Here is a 21935-nt window from a genome sequence, read left to right as displayed (position 1 = left end):
GAGAGTCGAGGCACTCCCCTTTGAGCTGTATTTTGAAGAATGAAGGAATGGAGTGCTGGTCTGGAGGACAAGCCCTTGAGGCATTCCATGTAAGGAAAACTCCTGCAAGGGCGCGGAGGTGGGACTGCTGGTGGGCTTCTGAGAAGTCGGTGAGAAGGTGTGTCGCTGTGGAGTGGGGAGGATACAGAGGTAAGCCTGGAAAGGCAGGTTGGGGGCATGTTGAGGGATTTTGATCTTTAAACAGGGAGTGTTTTATTTTTAAATTTTTTATGTTTTTAGGGATGTGTGTAGCCTGATCTGCCCTCTAGTGGACACTTGGAATATAATCAGGCATGAGGAAAGACCTAGAAATCTGTGGCCTTGGTTCAGATCAGGATTTCTCTACCTTAGCTCTACTGTTTAGAACTAGAACATTCTGTGGGTGGGGTTGTGGGTTGGGGAGGCTTTCCTGGGCACTGTAGAGTATTTATCAGCACTCCTGGCTTCCACCCACTTGATGCTAAGTAGCACCCTTCTATTTTGGTTTGCTAAGAGCTGCCAGCATGTGATATACCAGAAATGGGTTGGCTTCTACAAAGGGGATTTATTAAGTTACAGTTTACAGTTCTTTGGCCATGAAAATGTCCACATTAAGGCATCGAGAGGAAGATACCTTGACTCTGGAGAAGGGCCTCCGGCATCCGGGGTTCCTCTGTTTACATAGGAAGGCACATGGAGACATCTGCCAGTCCCTTGCTCTCAACCTCTGTTTCCAGTGGCTTTCTCTTTGAGCATCCTTGCTTGCTTCTCCAGAGACACCTCTGTGAGCTCCCCTTGTCCAGCAGTTCTCTTCTCAGCATCTCCGGGACATCTCTCTTCCTTTCTGTCCTTCACTTGGTTTCATCTTTCTGCTCTCTGTATCAGCTCTGAGCTCTCTCTGAAATGGTCTCTCCCTTAAAGGACTCTAGTAAGTGGATTAAGACCCATCTTGAATGGATGGGGTCCCATCTTCATGGAAACAACCCAATCAAAAGGTCCCACCCAACAATAGGTCTGCCCCCACAGAATTGAATCAGAAGAACATGGCTTTTCTGGGGTACAGAGCAGTTTAAAAGCAGCATGCCTAACCCCAAAGATGACAACTAAAATGTCTCCAAACACAGCCTAATTTCCGTGGTGGGTGCAGGGGGTTTTGGTGAGGTTGGTGATTGTGGTGGCCAAAACCATCTCTGGTTGATAACCACTGGACTTTGCCTGTGATCGTGGGATTGTGAAGAGTCCTGGGGTATGTGTGTGTGAGTTAGTTGATGCTTTCTCCTGGGGATCCAAATCTTTAGTTTTCTCTTGGTGGTCTTTTTGGCTATAATCCTTTTGGTCTCTACCAACAGGTGAGACGGTTTTATCTTTCCAGTTCAGGTAACAATTTCTAACTCACTGGTGCTGACTTCTAAGGCTCTGATGTCTTGATGATTAGGGGAAGACCTGTTTGTGTCTTTATAGAAAGGTCCTGAAAGCTGCATTAGCAGTGTTGGATATGTGTTCAGCTTTATATGTGGTAGAACTGTCTCGTCTTCCATCGGAGAGCATCTTTAGTCTTGTCTTTCAGAAAGATAAGTGCCCCAACGTAAGACACGTTTTCTGGCTGTAGGGCAGTCAAAGCTAGAAGTTAAGTTTGAACAGAAAAGCCTACTTCCTGGCAATTAAAAGTCACTCATTTAAATGTCTTTGGGGCTAAAGCAGTAATTGAAACTTCCGTTAAAGTGTTTGGAAAATTGTGAAAATAGGAATAGCACGTGTTACTTTGTTGAATATTGTCAACCCTTTGCATTGGTTGCAGATTACTAGGCTTAAATGGTTTCATATAATGAAAGACTTAAAAATATAAAAAATATAAATGTACTAGAGAAGGAGGGAGAAATCAATAATAGTTAAGCCAGAGGTAAAGGTGATCAAGGGGAAAGCCAGAAATAGCTAGAGATAAAGTATGTGATAGAACGCTAGGGTCTGAGTAAATTTTTTTATATGTTGAATTTTCTGGAAAACCATATGGGACTGATTTGAAACTTGTCTAAATTGATCCAAGAAGAAACAGAAATGTAAGTAGTCTAGTCATTTTGGAAGAAAATACATAACAATTTCCTCAAAGTCCCCGGGCCTAGAAACTTTTACATATAAGTTATTTCAAACTCAGAAAAAAACGACTGTTTCTTGTAATATAGAAATTATATTCCAGCGCATAGAATTGTCTCTCTGTGTACTTTGCCTATGTTTCCATGACGTTTTAGCACTTTTTTCCCCATAGCTGCGCTCTTTATTCATTAAGAATAGTAACCCTTTATCTATCGAATTGCACGATTTATCCCAGCTCACTGTTTGCCAGTGAGATTTCTTTACGAGAATTTGAAAATCTTCCCAGTTCATTTTGTGGAACTAACATGACACACCCAGCAGAACCTGACAAAGATACTACAATGAGAGAAAAGCAGGTCAATGCTAAGGTATGACTTTAGATCCAAATGTCTTACATAAAATACTCAGCTGAACATATAATTTATTTCAAAAATGGTTTAAGATCAGATCTCATCTTAAAATTTATTTCATCAAGAGGCCCAGTAAGGAAAACCATTTAATTATCTCATTCAACAACATTAATTTAAAAATCTTAATTTGGAGAAAGGGGGAAAAAAGAGCCTGCTTATAAAGTGACGTATAGGATATTTCCTAGGTATTACATATATTACTAATAGCCAAGCTAATGTCATAGTTAAAACCTCCCAAGCCAGACAGCCCATTCTCAGCATTACTAAATGCACTTCTCTGAGTGTCTAACCAATGCAATATGACACAACACAGAAATTAGAAAATAAATAAAGAATGGCGGGAAATGAAGTTATTGAGTTTTGCAGATAAACTAGCACAGGGGAACCTGTCTTTTCAGATGTAGTTTTATTGGGACATTACTACACCCATGTGTTTACATGTCATCTCTGGCTGCTTTTGAGCTCCAGTGACAGAGTTGAGTAGCTGTGACACATACTATCTGGCCCTGGAAAAGTTTGCTGACCATTTTTCTCCTCTAGACTTTGAAAACACCCCCCAAATCAGCTGTGACACTCTTAGAATAAATAAGAGTTTGAGGAACTAGGTACACTATAAATAAGCAAAATCCCAGGACTTTTGGATATATTTGGTTTAGTGATGTATTTAGGTATTAAATGTATTTAGATACTAGCAATATTAGAACATAAAACAGGGAAGAGATTCCTTTCAAAACAGCCATAAACCTTAGTATCTCTCATAATAACCCCTTCTGGAATCACCTGAATGGAGAAAATTTTTAAATGGTCTCATGCAGAAACTTGTGCAAATAAATGCAAAGGACCGTGTTTCAAATCCTTGTAAAGAAAACTCATTGGCAAACAGCAAGCTGAGATAAATCATACAATATGATGCATAAAGGGTTAATATCCTTAATGAATAAACAGGGCAGAATGAAAATAAGGAAGCACTAAAACGTCACGGAAAAATAGGCAAAGGACACAAAGAATTACAGTTCTCTGGAGAAATTTAAAGAACCAATCAAGGAAAAAAGAGCTCAAGCTCAGCAGGACAAAGAGATGTGATAAAGTAATGCTGTTTATTTTTATTTCTCTGGCTGAAAAACTAAAATATAAATAAATAAAAAAATCCCAGAACATGTGTTTTAGCTTGCTAAGGCTCCAGAATGCAATACACCAGGGATGGAATGGCTTTTATAAAGGGGATTTATATTAGTTACAAATTTACTAATTTGGGAAGGCACACTGCAGCATCTCCTGGGCTTCTCTTCTGGCTTCTGGGTTTAAACTGCTTTCTCCAGGGTGATTTCTTTTTGCATCTCCAAATGTCTGGATCTGAGGTGCCTCTGAGCTCCTCTCTTCTGACTTCTTTTAAGTCTTACTCGTTGCAGAAGGCATTCCCCTTAGCGACCGCAGATGTAATCAGCTGTAGATGAAGTTCACAGCTTGATGATTTAAGTTCACAGCAGCACAGCACCTGGGGGTCATCACCTGGCCAAGTTGACACCCAAACCTAACTACTACAAAATGTGAAAGTCTCACTGTTGCTGAGGTTATGTAGAGGCAGTTTCCTGTGCTGCTTCAGACCAGAAAGTCTATAGGAAGTTTCCAGATAGCAATTTTGCCGTGTGTGTTGAGAGGCTTAAAAGAGTTTTTATATCCCCTTGAGCCTGGTGATTTCTTTTCTAGGAATCTACTGTTCAGAATGAATATGACAATCATAGCAATAGTTATAAATAAAAAAACAATTGGGAATACTCATATAAAAAAAAGGAGGGAGATGGTTAAGTAAATTATAGCTCATGTGTTAAGTGGAATATTTCACAACCACTGAATTTTTCCCACGTTTTCTGAGATGAACATGTGCTACTTTTATAATGGGGCAGAGAGGGGGTACTAACATTAAAAAAGAAATCTAACCCTTAAATCCTGCCCTACTTAAAAAACATTGTGTTTTAAGAACAATATTTGATGACTTGGGAAATGCTTCTAATACAGTTCATGAAAAAATAGGGTTATAAAGCTGCTTGAATCCTAATCCTATCCATATACTATTTATGGAAAAAAAGTGTCTGAAGGGCATGGTGGGCCGTGAAATGACTTGTAATTTAAATATTCTTCTGTATGCTGATTTTGGATTTCAGCAATTTTTTTTTTAGGCTTTCAGCATTTATTTAATTGTGTATCTTTTTAAGGAAAAGAGAAAAAGGTGTGTTGATTGCATAGACGTTTCTTACTAAGCATGAGTCATAAGATTCCTTTACCAAGAATTGAAATCTCACCACCCAAAGTATGCAGGTGTCCGAAAGAGTCATAAAAATGAGATGACTTCCTCCTGTTTAAACCCATGACGCTGGTCAGTTGCTCAGGCCGTTCTGGGGGAAGCGACATCTGGCCGGCCTTCCTGAGAAGCTGCATACTCTTATATCCTTCTTGCATCTTATTTTTAACACTGACCCGGGATGGCCTGTTGATCTGCAAAATGAAAACCTAAAATCAAGCATGTTGAGGTGCTATTGGAATTTCTCGTCTGAGGCACGTGTCCGGGGCCACCCAGTTCTCGTGGGTGGAGATGCCCTGGCACGGGGTGGGGAGAGGGGGTGCTTACAGAACCTTCTGGAAAGCTGCTCTTGGTTGTGACTCCTGGTGATTCGCATTTTAATCCATCGGCCCTAAGTGCCCCTGCGTAACGGTCTTTCATTCTAAGCCTTCCAGCCCCAGCCCCGTGCAGTAAGTGGACGCCGACATCACGGCGTCCACCCGATTGTCCTTTACAGGCCATCGCGGAAGCGCAGGGCCCTGGCGGACGTCAGGAATACGACAGTGGCCGTGCCCACAGTGCCGGGTTTCCCCAACACCTCCTCCACCAGTGCCCCCACCAGCCCGGAGGTGCCCAGGCCCTTCGAGAAGGTGGTGAGTAAGGAGTCTCTGGTCATCTCCGGCCTGCGGCACTTCACCGGCTACCGCATCGAGCTGCAGGCTTGCAACCAGGATATCCCCGAGGAGAGATGCAGCGTGTCCGCCTACGTCAGCGCCAGGACCATGCCCGAAGGTGGGTCTGCCCCTCCCTGGTTGGCACATCTCCTGGCCGGGGGCGGCAGGGAGCAGGTGTGCAGCCGCTTAGCGACTTTTATGACTGCGTAATTATACAGCTCACACGTGGCCGTCGCTTTACAGAACGGACGCGAGCAGTAAGGAAGATGAGATTAAGAAATACATGTAAGCAATAAGACAAATAAAAATCTAGTCGCCTCCCAGATTCCCCCCCCCCCCCCACCCCGGGATGAGTCCTTTTTGTCTATTCATGCGGAACTTTTCGTTGTTTGAAAACCTTTCTACTTATCGACTAGAATGGAACTGAGATAATCCTGTTCATTTTTTTTGTTGTTCTAGGTGTTTTTTTTATTAAATTGTAAAATTGTGAAATCTAACATAGAGATTGAAAAGCAATAAATTTCCATTTTTTTATTTAAAAATTTTTTTTAAAATACCAAAAAAACCACACCAAACAAACGCAAAACATTCCTAACTTTTGATCATTCTGTTCTTTCCAAGTACATTTTAGTAAGTAGTTATAGAACAGATTTTAAAGTTTGGTATGGGTTACAGTTCTACGATTTTTTTTTTCTTCTAGCTGCTCCAAGACCAAAAGAAACGTCATTGTAGTGATTCAGCAGTTGTACTCATTTGTTAAATCCTATCTTCTCTGTTAAACTCCTCTTTTTTTGTGAAAAACAACGGATATACAAAAAAGCAATCAATTTCAAAGCATTTCACAATAATTCGTTGTAGAACAGATTTCAGAGTTTGGTATGGGTTACAGTTCCATCATTTTAGGTTTTTACTTCTAGCTGCTCTAAGGTACTGGGGGACTGAAAGAAATATCAATGTGATTCGGTGATCATACTCATTTATCAAAACTTACCTTCTCTGTATGACTCCACCATCACCTTTAGTCTTTCTCCCACTCTTTAGGGGTATTTGAATCGCTTTAGCCTTTTGTTGTATAGTCTTCTGCAACTATTTTTGTGTGTGTGTGTGTGTGTGTGAGCTAAAGTACTTACACTTATGCACCCTACATATTTACCAAAGTGGGCTCAAACTGTAGACACTTTTTAACAGGTCACCTCTTTTTGAAGGGGAGGGACATATAGAAACATTGTTTTTATGGCTCTGTATTTCATTTTGCATGTGTGCCTTGATTTTTTTAAGTTTAGAAAACCTTTCTCACTTTGTATCTGATGCTCTTTTTATCCACGGTATGGACAGATGAATAAAAAAATTAATAAGGATAAAAAAATAAATAATAGAGGGGATAAAGGGTAAAAAATTGGGTAGGTTGAAATACTGGTGGTCAGTGAGAGGATGGGGTAAGGGATATTGGTGCATGAGTTCTTTTTTTCTTTTTATTTCTTTTTCTGGAGTGATGCACATGTTCTAAAAATGATCATGGTGAAGAATATATAACTATATGATGATATTGTGACCCATCGATTGTGTAGTCTGGTTGGACTGTTATGTGTGTGGACATGTCTCAATAAAAATATTTTAAAAATCCTTTTTCAGTGGACATTTGGGTCATGTTGCAATATTGACCTTAAAAAAGAACTCTAAAATGGGCATCTTTATGCACTTGTCCAGGTATTTCTTTTAACTCCCTCCTTGTAGAATTAGGATTACTGCTTGGAAGATAATCCGTTAATGCAATTAAAAGTAGGGCAATTTTTTTTTATTTGAAATAATTATAGATTCACATGAAGGACAATTGATTTTTGTCACATGATCCTCCAGAAAAGTTGTATCCATTTACCTGAGTTTGCTGGTTGCTTTTCTGAAATCAGATTCATGTATGTACATGGTGTCTCAGTTAGCGAGGGCTGCTGTGACAAATAGCACACATTGGCTGGCTTTAACAACAGGAATTTATCGTCTCAGTGGTTTGGGACGCTAGAAGTCCAAAATGAGTGTTACAGCAGGCTTTGCTTTCTCCCAGAATCTTTAGGGTTCTGATGCTAGCTTGCTGCATTCCATGGCTTGCTTCTCTGCCTCTGACACTTGGATTTCTGTCTCCTTGCTTTCCTCTTGGGTCTTTTTCTGACTATGTCTGAATTTTCTCTGTCTTGTAAGGACTCCGATCATATGGATTAAGGCTCACTGTGATTTAATTTGGCCTCATCTAAATAGATTCTTCAAAGATCCTATTCACAAATGAGTCTGCACTTTAATAATAATTAGCACCCTCAAAAGTCATATTTACAAATGGGTCACACCCACCAAAACGTAGATCAAGACTTTAACATGTCTTTATAAGGACATGATTCAGTCCCCCAGTGACAGGTCAATTTCTGACTCTCTTTTATTTTTTTTTAATGCAATTTTATTGAGATAAATTCACAACTATATAAACCAGCCAAAATATATAATCAGTGGCTCACAATATCGTCCTGAAGTAGTACAATCATCACCACAATCAATTTTAGAACATTTTTTTTACTCCAAAAAATAAAAATAAAAAAGGACGCCTAAAGCATCCCATACTCCTTATCCCTGCCCTATTATTATTATTATTTTTCTTTGTCTTTATGTTGTTACGCATCTACTCATACACTGGAAAAAGGGAGTGTCCGATACAAGGTTTTTACAATCACAAGCCTGGAGTCTCTTTTTTTGCCTTTATTGATTGTCCATCATTTTTTATCCTGATACCATGGTTTTAAATTCTGTAGTTTTCCAAATCAGTTTTATGGAAGAATAATTTATATGCGGTAAAATGCACAGAGTTTAAGTGTATAGGAGATTCCGTGACCGCCATTTCCTGATTTTAATAATATCACAATGTAGGGATGGAAAGCTCGATCTGAAAGTCTTCTGAGACTTCTCTGTTATGATAGACCTTTCTTTGTGTGCACTTTCCTTGAACAAGAATGGAAATAGTGGTTACTTACTGAGTAGGATAATCCTAGGTATTGAATATGTGTATGTGAATGATGTTCACAGGGCGCCATATTGATATGTGGGGTGTTATTGGGGGAAGCTGGGTGAAGGGTCCCCGGCAACTCTGTGTACCATTTTCTCTGGAACTTCCCGTGATTCTGAAGTTTTTCCAATGAATTAATTATATAGAGGGAATAACCCATCTAATCTTCCTGACTGTTCCTGCGAGGTGAGTTTTATATACGTCCGTTCTCTGATGAGGGAAATGGAACAGAGGAAAGTTACCTAACCAGCTCAAGCTCCTTTTTTTTTTTTTTTTTTTTTTTTTTTTAAAGGAAAGACAGAGAGAAGGAAGGAAGGATAGAAGGAAGGAAGGAAGGAAGAAAGGGAAACATTTTTAAACATTTTCTTGTTTTATTGTATTCTGTTTCTCCGTTTTTGTTACATGGGCTGGGGCCGGGAATCGAACCGAGGTCCTCCGGCATAGCAGGCAAGCACTTTGCCCGCTGAGCCACCGCGGCCCGCCCTCAAGCTCCTTTTGCTGTCAAGGAGTGGAGCTGGGATTTGAACCTGGGGTTGGGACGTCCTGGCTGCTGACCATGGCTCCCTGCTTCTCTTTACAGCCAAGGCTGATGACATCGTTGGTCCGGTGACCCATGAAATCTTTGAGCACAATGTCGTTCACTTGATGTGGCAGGAACCCAAGGAACCCAACGGTCTGATTGTGCTGTACGAAGTGAGTTATCGGCGATATGGCGATGAGGTAAGGCCCTCGACTCTTTGATTTCATTTTTTGTGGAAAAATAACATATGCAAAAAAAAAAAAAAAAGTAATACATTTCACGTTATATTTTAACAATTACTTACAGAACAGGTTTTAGAGTTTGGTATGGGTTATCGTTCCACACCAGGTTTTCCCTTCTAGCTACTCCAAGACACTGGAGACTAAAGGAAATATCAATATAATGAGTCAGCAGTCATACTCATGTGTTACATCCTGTCTTCTCTGTTATAGCTCCATCTTTCTCCCAATCTTTTTTTTTTTTTTTTTCGCATGGGAAACAAACCCAGGTCTTTGACATGGCAGAACTCTGCCACTGAGCCACCCTTTCCCAATCTTTAAGGGTATTTTTCATGTTCTCACTTTTTCATGTTGGGAAGGGCTGTTGACAGTATGGGATGGGGGGATGGAACTAGCTGAGGTTCTGGAGAGGCTGGTCCCTCTGCATTTCAGGACTTATCGGTCCAGGGACCCATCTGGAGGTTGAAGGTTTCTGGAAAGTTGCCCTAGTGCATGGAACCTTTGTAGAATCTCAAGTAAAACCCTAGGTGTTCTTTAGGGTTGGCAGGAATGATGATGGTTGGGGTTTGGCAAACCAGGATACACAGCAGTATCTAGCTAAAACTTGCATAAGAGTGACCTTCAGAGTAGCCTCTCAACTCTGTTTGAACTCTCTCAGCCACGGATACCTTATTATTACATTTCTTTGCCCCCTTTTGGTCATGAAGGCAGTGTCGATCTCATGGTGCCAGGACCGGGCTCATCCCTGGGAGTCATGTCTCACATTGCCAGGGAGACATTCACCCCTGCTGTCATGTCCCACATAGGGGGGTGGGTAAGGCTCTTGACTGTTAGATGTGTACCTTCAAGGCTGTCCTTGGTGCCCTCCTCCCAACACTTGAAATCTGCCCCACCTGTTTAAAGCTGCCTCTTGTTCAGTGCTTTGTGGTCAGGACTCAAAGCCGTGGTGCACAGCTTTGCTGGAAACTGAGTCAGGAATGTCAACCTCCAAATTCTTATTTTTTTTCCCAGTTTCTCACATTGCTTTTTAGCTCTTACAAGTTACATGCTGTCTGCCTGCATTCAAGTTCCTCCCAACATGAGAAGAGAGTCATTTCAGTTTAGAGAACATTGTCATGTCTGGGTATGAATCATTTAAAGCCTTAATAAATGACCTTTGGCTGAGTGCTTCCCTTCCATGGAAGGTACCACACAGGTTAATGGAGAATGCAGAGATAGAAAAGAGGCAGAATCAAACAAGGAGAAAAATCCTGAGTACTTCCTGTATGTCCTGCTCGTGTGAAATGCTAATTTATACCGAGACTTTCCTTTATGGTGTTTGAGCACATCTAAGATATTGAAAACACACATCTAAGATTTTTTTTCCTTTGGTGGACTGTTAAGGATGAAAAGGATTCTGCTAATTCTCTTCATGAACGTTATTTTGCAAGGTGCATTCCGACTTCTGAAATGTCAAAATGTGAACATAATATGTGTGCCTCTTGGGGCTGATAAAATAACTCCTCAGAATAACCCAGAACTCAGTACTGAGGCTTCCAAATTTTAAGTTGCTGCTAAAAGGTCTGTTAGAATACAGCAAAAATTCAAATCCAAGGCTTTCTGATGTTCTGGTGCAGAGGTTAGCAAACATCTGGAAAGGACGAGAAAGCACATATTTTAGGTTTTGCAGCCAGGCTGTGTCTGTTGTACTACCCAACTCTGCTTTTGTGGCATGAATGCAGTAATAGACAGAATGTAAACTAATGGACATGTCTGTGTGCCAGTAAAACCTGATTATTTACAAAATCAGGTGATGGATGGGTTTTGGCTTACAGGGTATAGTTCACCAACTCCTAAGAGGGGTTCTAGCACAACTCCCCAATTTCCTGTAACTTTCGTGAGAGCTGTCCGAAACCCGTGGGCCAAAGCATGGCTTCTGCAAGCCAGAGGTTCCAGGTAGCCTGCCCCATGTTGAGCCACTCTGGGGAAGTGACCGCAGGGGCCGTTGGCACCCAAACCACAACCTGCAGCCAAATCTGTTCTGTGTCTGCTTTTGTACAGCCCATAGAGGGTTATAAAAAGAAACAAAGAAGAATATACGATAGAGAATGGATGGGGGCCCTATACAGAAAAAGTAAATTTCAGAAAGTAGAAATGCTCCTACTGAATGTTCCTAGGCAAGTCTCCTCGTTTGCCTTTTTTTGTGTGTGTCCATTCACCCTCGACCTATTTGTCACTCTGAATTCAGGTATGCATTGGTGCGGAACATTTGTCAATTGATGATAGCACATTTATAGAATTGTGCTGTCAATTAAAGTCCTTGATTTCACTTAGGGTTCATTGTTATATAGTGTGGTACCAAGGATTTTTAAAAAAATTTATTCTATTACCAAATATACAATAGAATATTTCCTTTCTTAATCTTATTCAGATATATGGTTCAGTGCTGTTAATTCCATTCACAGTGTTGTGGTAGCAACTTCACCATCTATCACCAAAACAGTTCTGTCATTCCAAATAGGAACCCTATTCCCTTAACTTCCCTTTCCCTCTCCACACCCTGTCCTGTCCCCTGGCAACCTATATTCTAGATTCTGACTCTATGAGTTTGCTTATTCTAATTGTTTCAAATCAGTGAGATCATACGATTTTGTCCTTTTGTATCTGGCTTATTTCACTCAACATGATATCTTCAGGGTTCATCCATGTTGTTGCATGTATCAGAACTTCATTCATTTTTATGGCTGAATAATATTCCATTGTATGTATATACTACTTTTTCTTTATCTGTTCATCGGTTGATGGACACGTGAGTTGCTTCCATCTTTTGGCACTTGTGAATAATTCTGCCATGAACATCAGTGTGCAATTATCTGTTTAAGTCCCCATTTCAGTTATTTGGGGGTATGTATCTAGCAGTGGGATTGTTGGGTCATATTGTAATTCTGTGCTTAGCTTTTTGAGGTGCTGCCAAACTGTCTTCCACAGTGTTGCACCATTTTACATTGCTACCAGCAGTGAATGAGTGTTCCTGTTTCTCCACAACCTCTCCAACCCTTGTTATTGTTCATTTTTTCATAGCAGCCATTCTTATGGGTGGGAAATAAATGGTGTCTCATTGTGGTTTTGATTTGCATTTCCCCAGCGGCTAATGATATTGAGCATCTTTTCATGTGCCTTTTGGCCATTTGTATGACCTCTTTGGAGAGATGTCTTTGAAAGTCTTTGCCCATTTTTTTTAGTTGGGCTCTTTATCTATTTTTGTGATTTTGTAAGTAGCTGGTGATAAGACAGATTTACTTGAAGCTTCGACCCTTCTATCAGAAGGGTCTGCCTGAGGCAAATGCAGTTCGCAGGGCTTTGTCTTCTGGGCCTCTGTCTTGCCTGGGCTCTTGCTTGTTAGTTGTTTTGGAGTTCCCCTGTTTGCAGCAGTTCGTTTATCCCCTTTGTTTCCTAGGAGGCAGCTCTCCCTCTACCAGGTATTTAAAACTAGCAGACTTTGTCCCAGCCTGTCCACCTCTATAGTTTTTATGCTCCTTTCATTGTCTCTAGCTGCTTTTGCCTGGAGGGAAAATCCTGAGAAGAGGGTCACCCCAAGGCGACTTTCCGAAGTCAGTCTTTTCCGACCAAAACAGGGACAGGGAATTACACAGTGGGGACAAAGACATGCTCCAAAGTGCCTTGCCGAAGGGGATCAGAAAGAGAGCCCAAAGCTTCTCTGACGGTTCCCCATTGCTGAGCTTTCCTGCTCCGTCCAGCAAATGCAACCTTTCAACTAACTTCCCCCTGCAGCCCTGGGGAGGCACTGTGCCTTTAAATCTCTGCTTCCTCTCCCTGTCCAGGGAGGGTTGAATCAATAGCTGCCCTCAGGGCCTGGCAACAGCAATGAGATAATCAAAAGCCGTGGTCGGTGATCAGCCATGCTCAGCCCTGTTCTTGGGGAAGAGAATGTTTGTGTTCCTTTGTGTCACCAGTGTTCTATCCAGCTACTGGAACTCAAGGCAGTCGGCCATCAGAGTCCAGGATGGCCATTGGTAGTCAGTGTGAGGCAAGAATAATTTACTGTTCTTTATCATAGTTTATCAGCTTCTTTCTCCCTCTCTTCCCTGGATGCTGGACAGTGTACTTCTAGCCTTGGAATTTTCCAGCAGTTCTTTCAGACAGTTCCTGCCCTGTTTAATAGTGGTTTCGGTGGAAGGGCTGAATTCTGGAGCACTCACTCCACTGTCTTTCCCTGAAGTCACTTGTTTTGGTTTGTTAAAGCTGTCAGAATGCAATATACCAGAAATGGCATGGCTTTTAAAAACGGAATAGATTAAGTTGCAAGTTGACAGTGGTAAGGCTGTGAAAATGTCCTGATGAGGGCACCAACAAGAGGTTACCTTAACTCAAGAAAGGCTGATGCTGTCCAGAACACCTCTGTCAGCTGGAAAGTCAAGCGGCTGGCATCTGCTGGGGACTTTGGCTTCTGGACACCTCTGTCAGCTGAGAAGGCATGTGGTTGGCATCTGATGGTCCCTTGCTCCTCTGCTTCTTGATTTTTAGCCTCTGTTTCCTGTGGGGATTCCTTACTTGGCTTCTCCAGGACTGGCTTTCATCTCTTGGCTTCCCGTGATTCTCTCCAGGTTCTGGCTTGCTTAGCATCTTATGGAAAGGTGCATGGGACATCTGCCGGGCTCTGCCTGTGTTTAGGCATCTGTTCTTTCTGTTGGCACTCAAAGCATTTACAAACATCCATGTCTCTGTCAGCTCTGAAGCAACTGTTCTTCAAGCATCTGCATCTGAGGTTTCTCTAAAATGTTCTCCCTTTTAAAGGACCAGTAACTAATCCAGACCCACCTTGAATAGGTGGAGTCACACCTTCATCTAATCAGAAGGTCACACCCACAACTGGATGTATATCACATCTCTGTGGAAACAATCCAATCAAAGTTTCCCACTCTAAGCCATAGGTCTGGCCCCACAAGATTGGATCTGGATTAAAACATCGTTTTTATGGGGTACATAATAGTTTCAAACTGGGACATCACTCCTAATCCATATTCTTAAACAGAGTTCTTCTAGTTATGTTTTCTCTGTTCACATAGCCTTTGGAATTAAAAATGTTTAATAGCTGCACAGGATTTATGCATCATTTACTCATTTAAGTCTCTGTTTTGAAATATTTAGGTTGCCTCTGGTTTTTACTATTCTAGATAAGCGAATTTTATTTGGAAGGCAACATAGCTATTTGTATGACCAGCTTTAGATATTGTATCAGTCAGCTTTTGCTGCATAACAAGTATCCCCCCAATTTTACTGGTTTAAAACAGCAGACATTTGCTATTTCTCCTGATTCTGTGAGTTTATTGAGTGGTTCTTTTGTCCTGGGCTTATTTGGTTGGGTTGGATGGCCTTAACTCACACATGTGGTCCCAGCAGGTGTGGTTGCAGCTCTCTCTAAATGGTCACTTATCCTCCAACAGACCAACTCAGGCTTGTTTATATGGTGCCAGAAGGATTCTTAGCAATAAGGAAAGGCATGCCCTAATATGCAAGCACTTTTAAAGTCTCCACTTGCCTCATATTTGCTAATGTCCCGATGGCCAAAGGGAATCAGCCATTTAAAATTATGTTTGAGATGACCCTTGTCCAGTATAATGTAGGGGGTAAGCTTACAGGCTCTGGAGTTTAGATTCTCTGTGCTGTTGTCCCCCCATCTTCCACCAGCAGTTAAGAAACCCTCATACAAACTAGCTTTTGACAGATGGGAAGCTTATGGTTTGTATAACTGAAAATTGAAGGAGCTTCAGGTATGGCTGGATCCAGGATTCCTCTGGATGAATTGCGTCTTCAGACCTCACACTGTGAACTCAGCAGTCCCAGGTGGTCCTTTTGTAGCTTTAGTGGTTCCAAACCTCATACCTTTTGGTGCCAGGCTTAGATGAAGAGAGAGTGTCTGCGTCCTGGCACTTCCAGGAGAACTAGGCACCCTCTGGCTGGACTAGCTTAGATCAACTGACCACCTGATGACAGATTGGGCTTAAGTGTTTTTTTTTTTTAATGACAGGTTTATTGAAATAAAATTCATGTACTGTAAAAGTCATCCTTCCGAAGTGTACAATTCAGTGTTTTTTAGTATCTTCACAGAATTTTGTAATCATCACTCTCTAAGTTTCAGAACATTTTCATCACCCCTGAAATAAATCCTGTGTACATTAGTCGTCACTCCCATTCCCCTCTGCTCTTAGCCTCTGATACCCACTAATCTGTCATCTATCTCTATTCTGGACATTTCATATAAATGGAAATGTGGTCTATTATGACTGGCTTCTTGTACTCAGTACAGTGTTTTCAAGGTTTATCCATGTTGTAGCATGTGTCAATGCTTCATTCCTTTCTTACAGCTGAATCATATTCCACTGCATGTATAGCCCATAGTTTGTTTTTCCTTTCATTGGTTGATAGATACTTGGGTTGTTTGGCTATTATAAAAGCAATGAACATTGATCTACAAGTGTTTGTGTGGATATAACATATGTTTTAATTTCTTTTGGGTGTATACCCACAAGTGGAATTACTGGGTTATCTAATAACACTGTGGATTGTCCAAAGCGGCACCATTTTACTTTCCCACCAACAGTTTATAAGGGTCATAATTGCTCCATATCCTTGCCAACACTTATTATTATCTGCCTTTTTAATTATAGCCATCCTGGTGGGAATTAGTGAAATGGTTTAGTATTTATATTTGCATTTCCCTGATGGTGAATGCAGGTCTGAGTTTTGTGCCCGTCTATGAACCAATGGACTCTTTGGCTTTTGGCAGTCAGGGCCAACCCTGGAACTGGGGAGGGGGAGAAGGGTAAGAGGTCAGTACCTCTTTAGGGGAAGAAGCAGCTTCCTATGGAAGTTCAGGGCAGTGTCAGTACTGGAAGAGGGGATGGATTCTAGGTGGTGAGCAACGCGTGCCCACTGCAGACCCCCCTTGATTTTATTTCTATTGCTCTGACCGCTTGTCCTTGTTTATCCAGAACTTTCCTGGTCTAAGCACTGAAAGTCCCAGGGATTCCTGACCCTAGGTAAACTGGAAGAAATGGTCATTATTGGCATGGGATCTAGCCCTAACCCTCCCTAATCTCAACTCTGCTTTTTCCCCGATTCTCCCAGCTGCCTTCTGCAGACCCACCCCTCGCACTGCTGGGGCCCAAGGGTCACCAGCCAGAAACCCATTGAAGCGTTTGTCCCACAAAGTCCAACTCTGATCCCAGACAGACCAGCCAGATTAGCTCTCAAGGGGAGCAGAGACATGGGGTAGAAAACTAGGAGAGAGCAAGAGGTTACCATGACCTTTCTAAAAATCTTTATGTGGAAAAAAACTGCAGGATGGTTTTCCACGTTTTCCTTAATTGCCTAGCATTGCTTTTATGAAGAAAAAAGGATTTATAAAACTTTTTTCTTCATACAATATACATAGCACGATATGGATTATGCCAGTTTTACAAAATTCTCCCCAGCATTTGGTGACAGATTTTTTTTTTCCTGTTTTGCTAGCTTAATAGACAAAACCACTTTTAGCTGTTTTAGTTGCATTGCTTTTGAATGTCTCCTTTCTTAAAATTTGCGTCCCATCACCATCACTCCCTTAGCTGAGAGACCCCCCTTCCTTTCCTTGGAAAGAGCATCAGCTTTTGTGTGTTTATGTCCTTTGCCTCGTTATCTTTTGGAGTTTTCATTTTCTTTTCCCGCTCATATTTGCACAAATTTTTATGTAAGTGACAACTTCATCCCTAAAAAGTTTTTTTTTTTTAATTTTTATTTTGAAATACTTTCAAACTTACAGGACAGTTACAAAGATAACATAAACCCCATCTAGAGAGCGCCAACATAACCTATCCGTACCTCCCCACCCCCATATCCAGAGCCACCAATATTAACCCTTGAAAAGGTTTTGATTCTCATGTTTGCCTTATTTTGTGGCGTGTGTATTAGGAGAGCCTTATCAGGTTCCAGCTGTTTTGGTCAGAGTCTCTTCTTCATCCCTTAGGAGGGTAAATTGAAGGATGATTTTTCCCTTCATCCCTGATAGCAGCTACCTTTGGTTTATTTGCTCATTATCCCTTCCTACTTGGTGACTCATTCTACTGGGAAGAGCCTTTGGATTAGAATTACTCCCCCCGCCCCCCCTTCCCCCCCAGCTCGATTTGTTTTCTTGCTCTTATTGTCACATGATACACATGGGAGTTTTTACATTTCTTCTCTCCCCTCCCCACCCCTCCCCCCAAATTTTCCAGCCCAGTTTCCAGTTTGCTGGACACACTATTGGCTTAGAACTCATGCGGAAAGTTTTCAGAATTCTGACCTGACCCTTGCAGGTTTCACAGTTTTGCTTTCCAGTGAACCTCCCGTCTCCCCTAATAAGCCCTGGGCTTGTCTCTAATTTCACAGTTATCATTGGCATGTGTCTGTCACACTCTACTGGTCTTTCCTTCTCTTCCTGGGAGGATTTAACTGGATTCCCACCTCTTTCATGCTGATTTAAAAAATCAGAAGGCATACAGAGAAGGTAGGCTTTAACATACAGAGAAGGTCAGGCTTGACATACAGAGAAGACTGAGTTTAACAAGCGAGTATGAGTGCTGACTCATTATATTGATATTTCTTTTAGTCTTCAGTATCTTAGAGCAGCTAGAAATAAAGACTTAAAATGGTGGAATTGTTACCCATACTAAATTATGAAATTGTTACCCATATTAAATTATGAAATATGTTCCACAACTAACTGTTATGCTATGCTTTGAAATTTACTGCTTTTTTGTATATATGTTATTTTTCACAACAAAGAAAAAAGTTGATTGTGATGATAAAAAAATATTTATTCCTTTTAGCCTCTAATGTTCTAGAGCAGCTAGAAGGAAAAATCCAAGATGATGGTATAGTGGTCCGTGACAAACTCTGGGATCTGTCCTGTAACTACTTGTTGAAGAGTACCTTGAAAACTATTGCATTTTCTTTCTTTGCTTTATAGATGTGTTATAGTATATAATAAAAAGAGTTAAAAAATGAAAAAAATCAGAAGGCAACACTGAGAAAATTGACTTTCTGGTAGAAATATTCTGTAGTTGCTTTAAGAATCTTTGGAGTGGGGCAGGCACTGGTGGCGCAGTGGCAGAGTTCTTACCTGCCATGCCTGAGACCCAGGTTCGATTCTCGGTGCCTGCCCGTGTTAAAAAAAAGACAAAAAAAAAGAATCTTTGGGGTCAGGCAGTTCTAGCTTCCAGGGTTGACCCTGCCACCTCCCAGCTCTGAGACCTCAGGCATGTCATTTAAACTCCTAAGCCAAGAGTTGGCAAACTACAGAATATGGGCCAAATCTGGTCTAAAAATCGCTTTTACATTGAAAACTGGTTGAATAAAGAACTCAAAAGAAGAAGAGTATTGTGTGATATGCAGTTCAGATTTCAGTGCCATATAAAGTTGGCTTTTGGATGTTAAGGGTTCGTTTGTGGCTGGTTTGTGCTACATCTGCAGAATTAAACAGTTTCGACAGCTGCCACCTAGAGCATAAAGCAAAAATATGTGCTATCTGGCCTTCTTCTTTTTGTCTTTTTTTTTTTTTTTTAACTTTTTTTATTGTTAAATATAACATATACAAGAGAAAACAATGATTTTCTAAATACACTTCAACAAGTAGATAAAGAACAGATTTCGGAGTTTGTTATGGGCTACCATTTCTACTCTTTCAGAGTGTTCCTTTTAGTTGCTCCAAAACATTGGAGGCTAGAAGAAGATTTTTTTGTGTGTGTGTAAAAAATAACATATATACAAAAAAGCAATAAATTTTAAAGTACATCGCAACGATTAGTTGTAGAACAGATTTCAGAGTTTGGTACAATTCCACAATTTTAGGTTTTTACTTCTAGCTGCTTTAAGATATTGGAGACTTAAAGAAATATCAGTATAATAATTCAGCACTCATACTCATTTGTTAAACCCTACCTTCTCTGTATAACTCCACCATCACCTTTGGTCTTTCTCCCACTCTTTAGGGGTATTTGGGCTATGCCCATTCTAACTTTTTCATGTTGGAAGGGGTTGTTGATAATATGGGATGAGGGGATGGAGCTAGCTGATGTTCTGGAGAGGCTGGGCCCTCTGCATTTCAGGACTTATCTGGACCAGGCACCCATCTGGAAGCTGTAGGTTTTGGAAAGTTACCCTCATTCTAGAACCTTTGTAGAATCTTGTATATTGCCCTAGGTGTTCTTTAGGATTGACTGGAATGGTTTTGGTTGGGGGTTGGCAAGCTATGATGCCTAACTGAAACTAACTTGTGTAAGAGTGACCTTCAGAGTAGCCTCTCCACTCTATTTGAACTCTCTCAGCCACTGATACCTTATTTGTTACACGTCTTTTCCCCCTTTTAGTCATGATGGCATTGTTGATCCCACGGTGCCAGGGCCAGACTCATCCCTAGGAGTCCTCTCCCATCTTGCCAGGGAGATTTCACCCCTGGATTTCATGTCCCACATCGGGGGAGGGCAATGGTTTCACTTGCAGAGTTGGCCTTAGAGGGAGAGAGGCCACATCTGACCTTCTTAATGCACACACAAAAATTGCCGAACTCTGGTAAGAATAAGTAATCTTTAGCTTCCTCATCTTGCACTATAGATAAGCCATGGCATTTTTAAATGAAATAATCCTGGTACAAGGCTTGGCTTCTGGCGTAGGAAATTTGGCTGTTACCAGTAAACAATGCCCTCTGCGTCTGCTTCCTTATCCATTTCTCAGATTCTGGGATTCTCAAAGTCAGACTTCCCTTGGAATCAGCCCTGGCAGAATCTTTTCTGTGAAGTCCCTGGCTGGGCTGGACATTCTCAGATATATGAAGCCAGGCAGCCGCCACCTCCTCTCTCCTCCCCTTGCTTTCCAGGAGCTGCACCTCTGCGTCTCCCGCAAACATTTCGCCCTGGAGCGGGGCTGCCGGCTGCGTGGGCTGCCCCCCGGGAACTACAGCGTCCGCGTCAGAGCCACCTCCTTGGCGGGCAACGGCTCCTGGACAGAAGCCACCTATTTCTATGTGACAGACTATTGTAAGTTTCCACAGCGACTGTGAGTGTGTAGGTCTGTGCTTGGTGCTGGGCACGGCAGAATAGTTCAGAGATTAGATTGTGTGGAAGCTGAGAGGGCCAGCTCTGGCCTTGCCTCCTGGGTTCGCCAGCCACTGCTATGTGTTTGGGATCAGGGAATTGCCTTCTCTGAGCCAGCATCTGCACCTGTTCCTGGGGATAGGAATGGGATCCACCTCAGGAGGCTGGAGGGTGTCACTGGCCTCGTGCACATCAAGAGACTGGCAAAAGGCAGTGCTAGGTACTCTCGTTAGCTTCTGCTACTGATCTAGCTGTCTTTGGGATTATTAGGTGGGCCGTGGTCTCCCGGGAGCTTCCCTACTCCCCTTGGGCAGAGCAAAAAATCCTGAGCGGGAAGCATTCCCAACATGCAGGCAGAAAGTGCTGCTGGCACACCGTATGGGCGGTAAGGCAGGAGGATGTGGGGAGGGCTGAGCTGATCAGGGAGTGCTTCCTGGAGGCGGTGGCATCTCCGCAAGACCTAAAGAATGAATAGTGGAGAAAAAGGAGACATTCAACCTGCACGTGATAGGAACCCAGAAGTTTGAATGCATGAACCAACAAGTGACTTGGCAGGAGGAAAAATTCTGGTTTGGGAGGAGTGGGGGCTTGGATAGAACTTCTGCTGGCTGGCTGGATTTCTGCATACTTGGGACTGTTGGCGGAGGGGTGGGGTGGGGGGTGCGTAGGAAGTGGGAGTGAACCTTGCCAGGATAGTTCTGGCCAGGATCAGGGTTAGGCATGTGAGGCATCCAGGGTGCAAAATAGAAGGCAGCCTCAGCCCTGGGGGCCACCCCTGCTTTGTTGACCTGGACAAAGGGGTACCTCCTCAAATTGTGCATGCTGGGCACGTCCCTTGCCTCATCCTAGTCCCAACCCTGATTGTGATGGGAGCTGGAGTCGGAAGAGCGGGTGGGACTGTGCAGCCTGGGAGGTGGTGGGGATTGGTGGGGGCAGCACGACTCTCAGACTCCAGCCTTGACTTTTACTAACACGCTTAGTCCTGACCCCTTGGTACAAGCCCCTGCAGCCTCCAGCTTCCCCGCTCCCAAGGAATGAGAGGGTGCCAGTGGTGAGGGGCAAGCAAACAGAGGCACGTGACTGGAAGGTTTCCATTTCTCATCTCCCATTCTGTTCCCCAAATGTATATGGAGATGGTCAGTGTGCCACCACAGGGCGAGGCTGTCGGCTGTCAATTCAGGAAAATGTGGGAGGCAGGGATTTCTCAGGACGGAGCCGGGCCCTCCAAGGCAGTGTGGGGTGGAGGGCAAGAGCCCTGGGCTCTCAAAGCCTCTGCTCCCTCCCTGGGGTTAGGGGTAGCACCTGCCTCCACGCTTACGTGACAATTAAATAGTCTTTGTAGAGGGCACTTTGAAAGGTGCTTGGAGCTGTCCAAGCTGTCAGTAAAGAGTTATTATTAAGGTGCCTTTGGACCTCCTCAGCCCTGCAGAAGCTGATTCCTTCCTCAGCTGTGAAGATCTGAGCACATGAGTATGTCTATAACTATAGGCAACTCAGCCTTGGATGTAGATTTTGCAAATTCAGATGCTGAACCTTTCTTCAGCCTGCTTAAAA

General features: G+C 42.4%; 1 protein-coding gene across 2 annotated transcripts in view; it reads left to right on the top strand.

Moving 5' to 3' along the window:
• INSR (insulin receptor) overlaps window positions 1–21935 on the top strand; it is a 158687-nt gene that overhangs the window by 120598 nt on the left and 16154 nt on the right. For both annotated transcript variants that reach the window (XM_077121459.1, XM_077121458.1), the window contains 3 exons: window positions 5315–5589; window positions 9095–9234; window positions 20165–20324. In XM_077121459.1, the coding sequence (XP_076977574.1) occupies window positions 5315–5589; window positions 9095–9234; window positions 20165–20324 (575 nt within the window). The remainder of the gene's footprint in view (window positions 1–5314; window positions 5590–9094; window positions 9235–20164; window positions 20325–21935) is intronic.

The sequence above is a fragment of the Tamandua tetradactyla genome, chromosome 11 (genome assembly GCF_023851605.1).
Source record: "Tamandua tetradactyla isolate mTamTet1 chromosome 11, mTamTet1.pri, whole genome shotgun sequence".
NCBI classification, from domain to species: Eukaryota; Metazoa; Chordata; class Mammalia; order Pilosa; family Myrmecophagidae; genus Tamandua; species Tamandua tetradactyla.
This window is presented reverse-complemented; position numbering and strand designations above follow the sequence as displayed.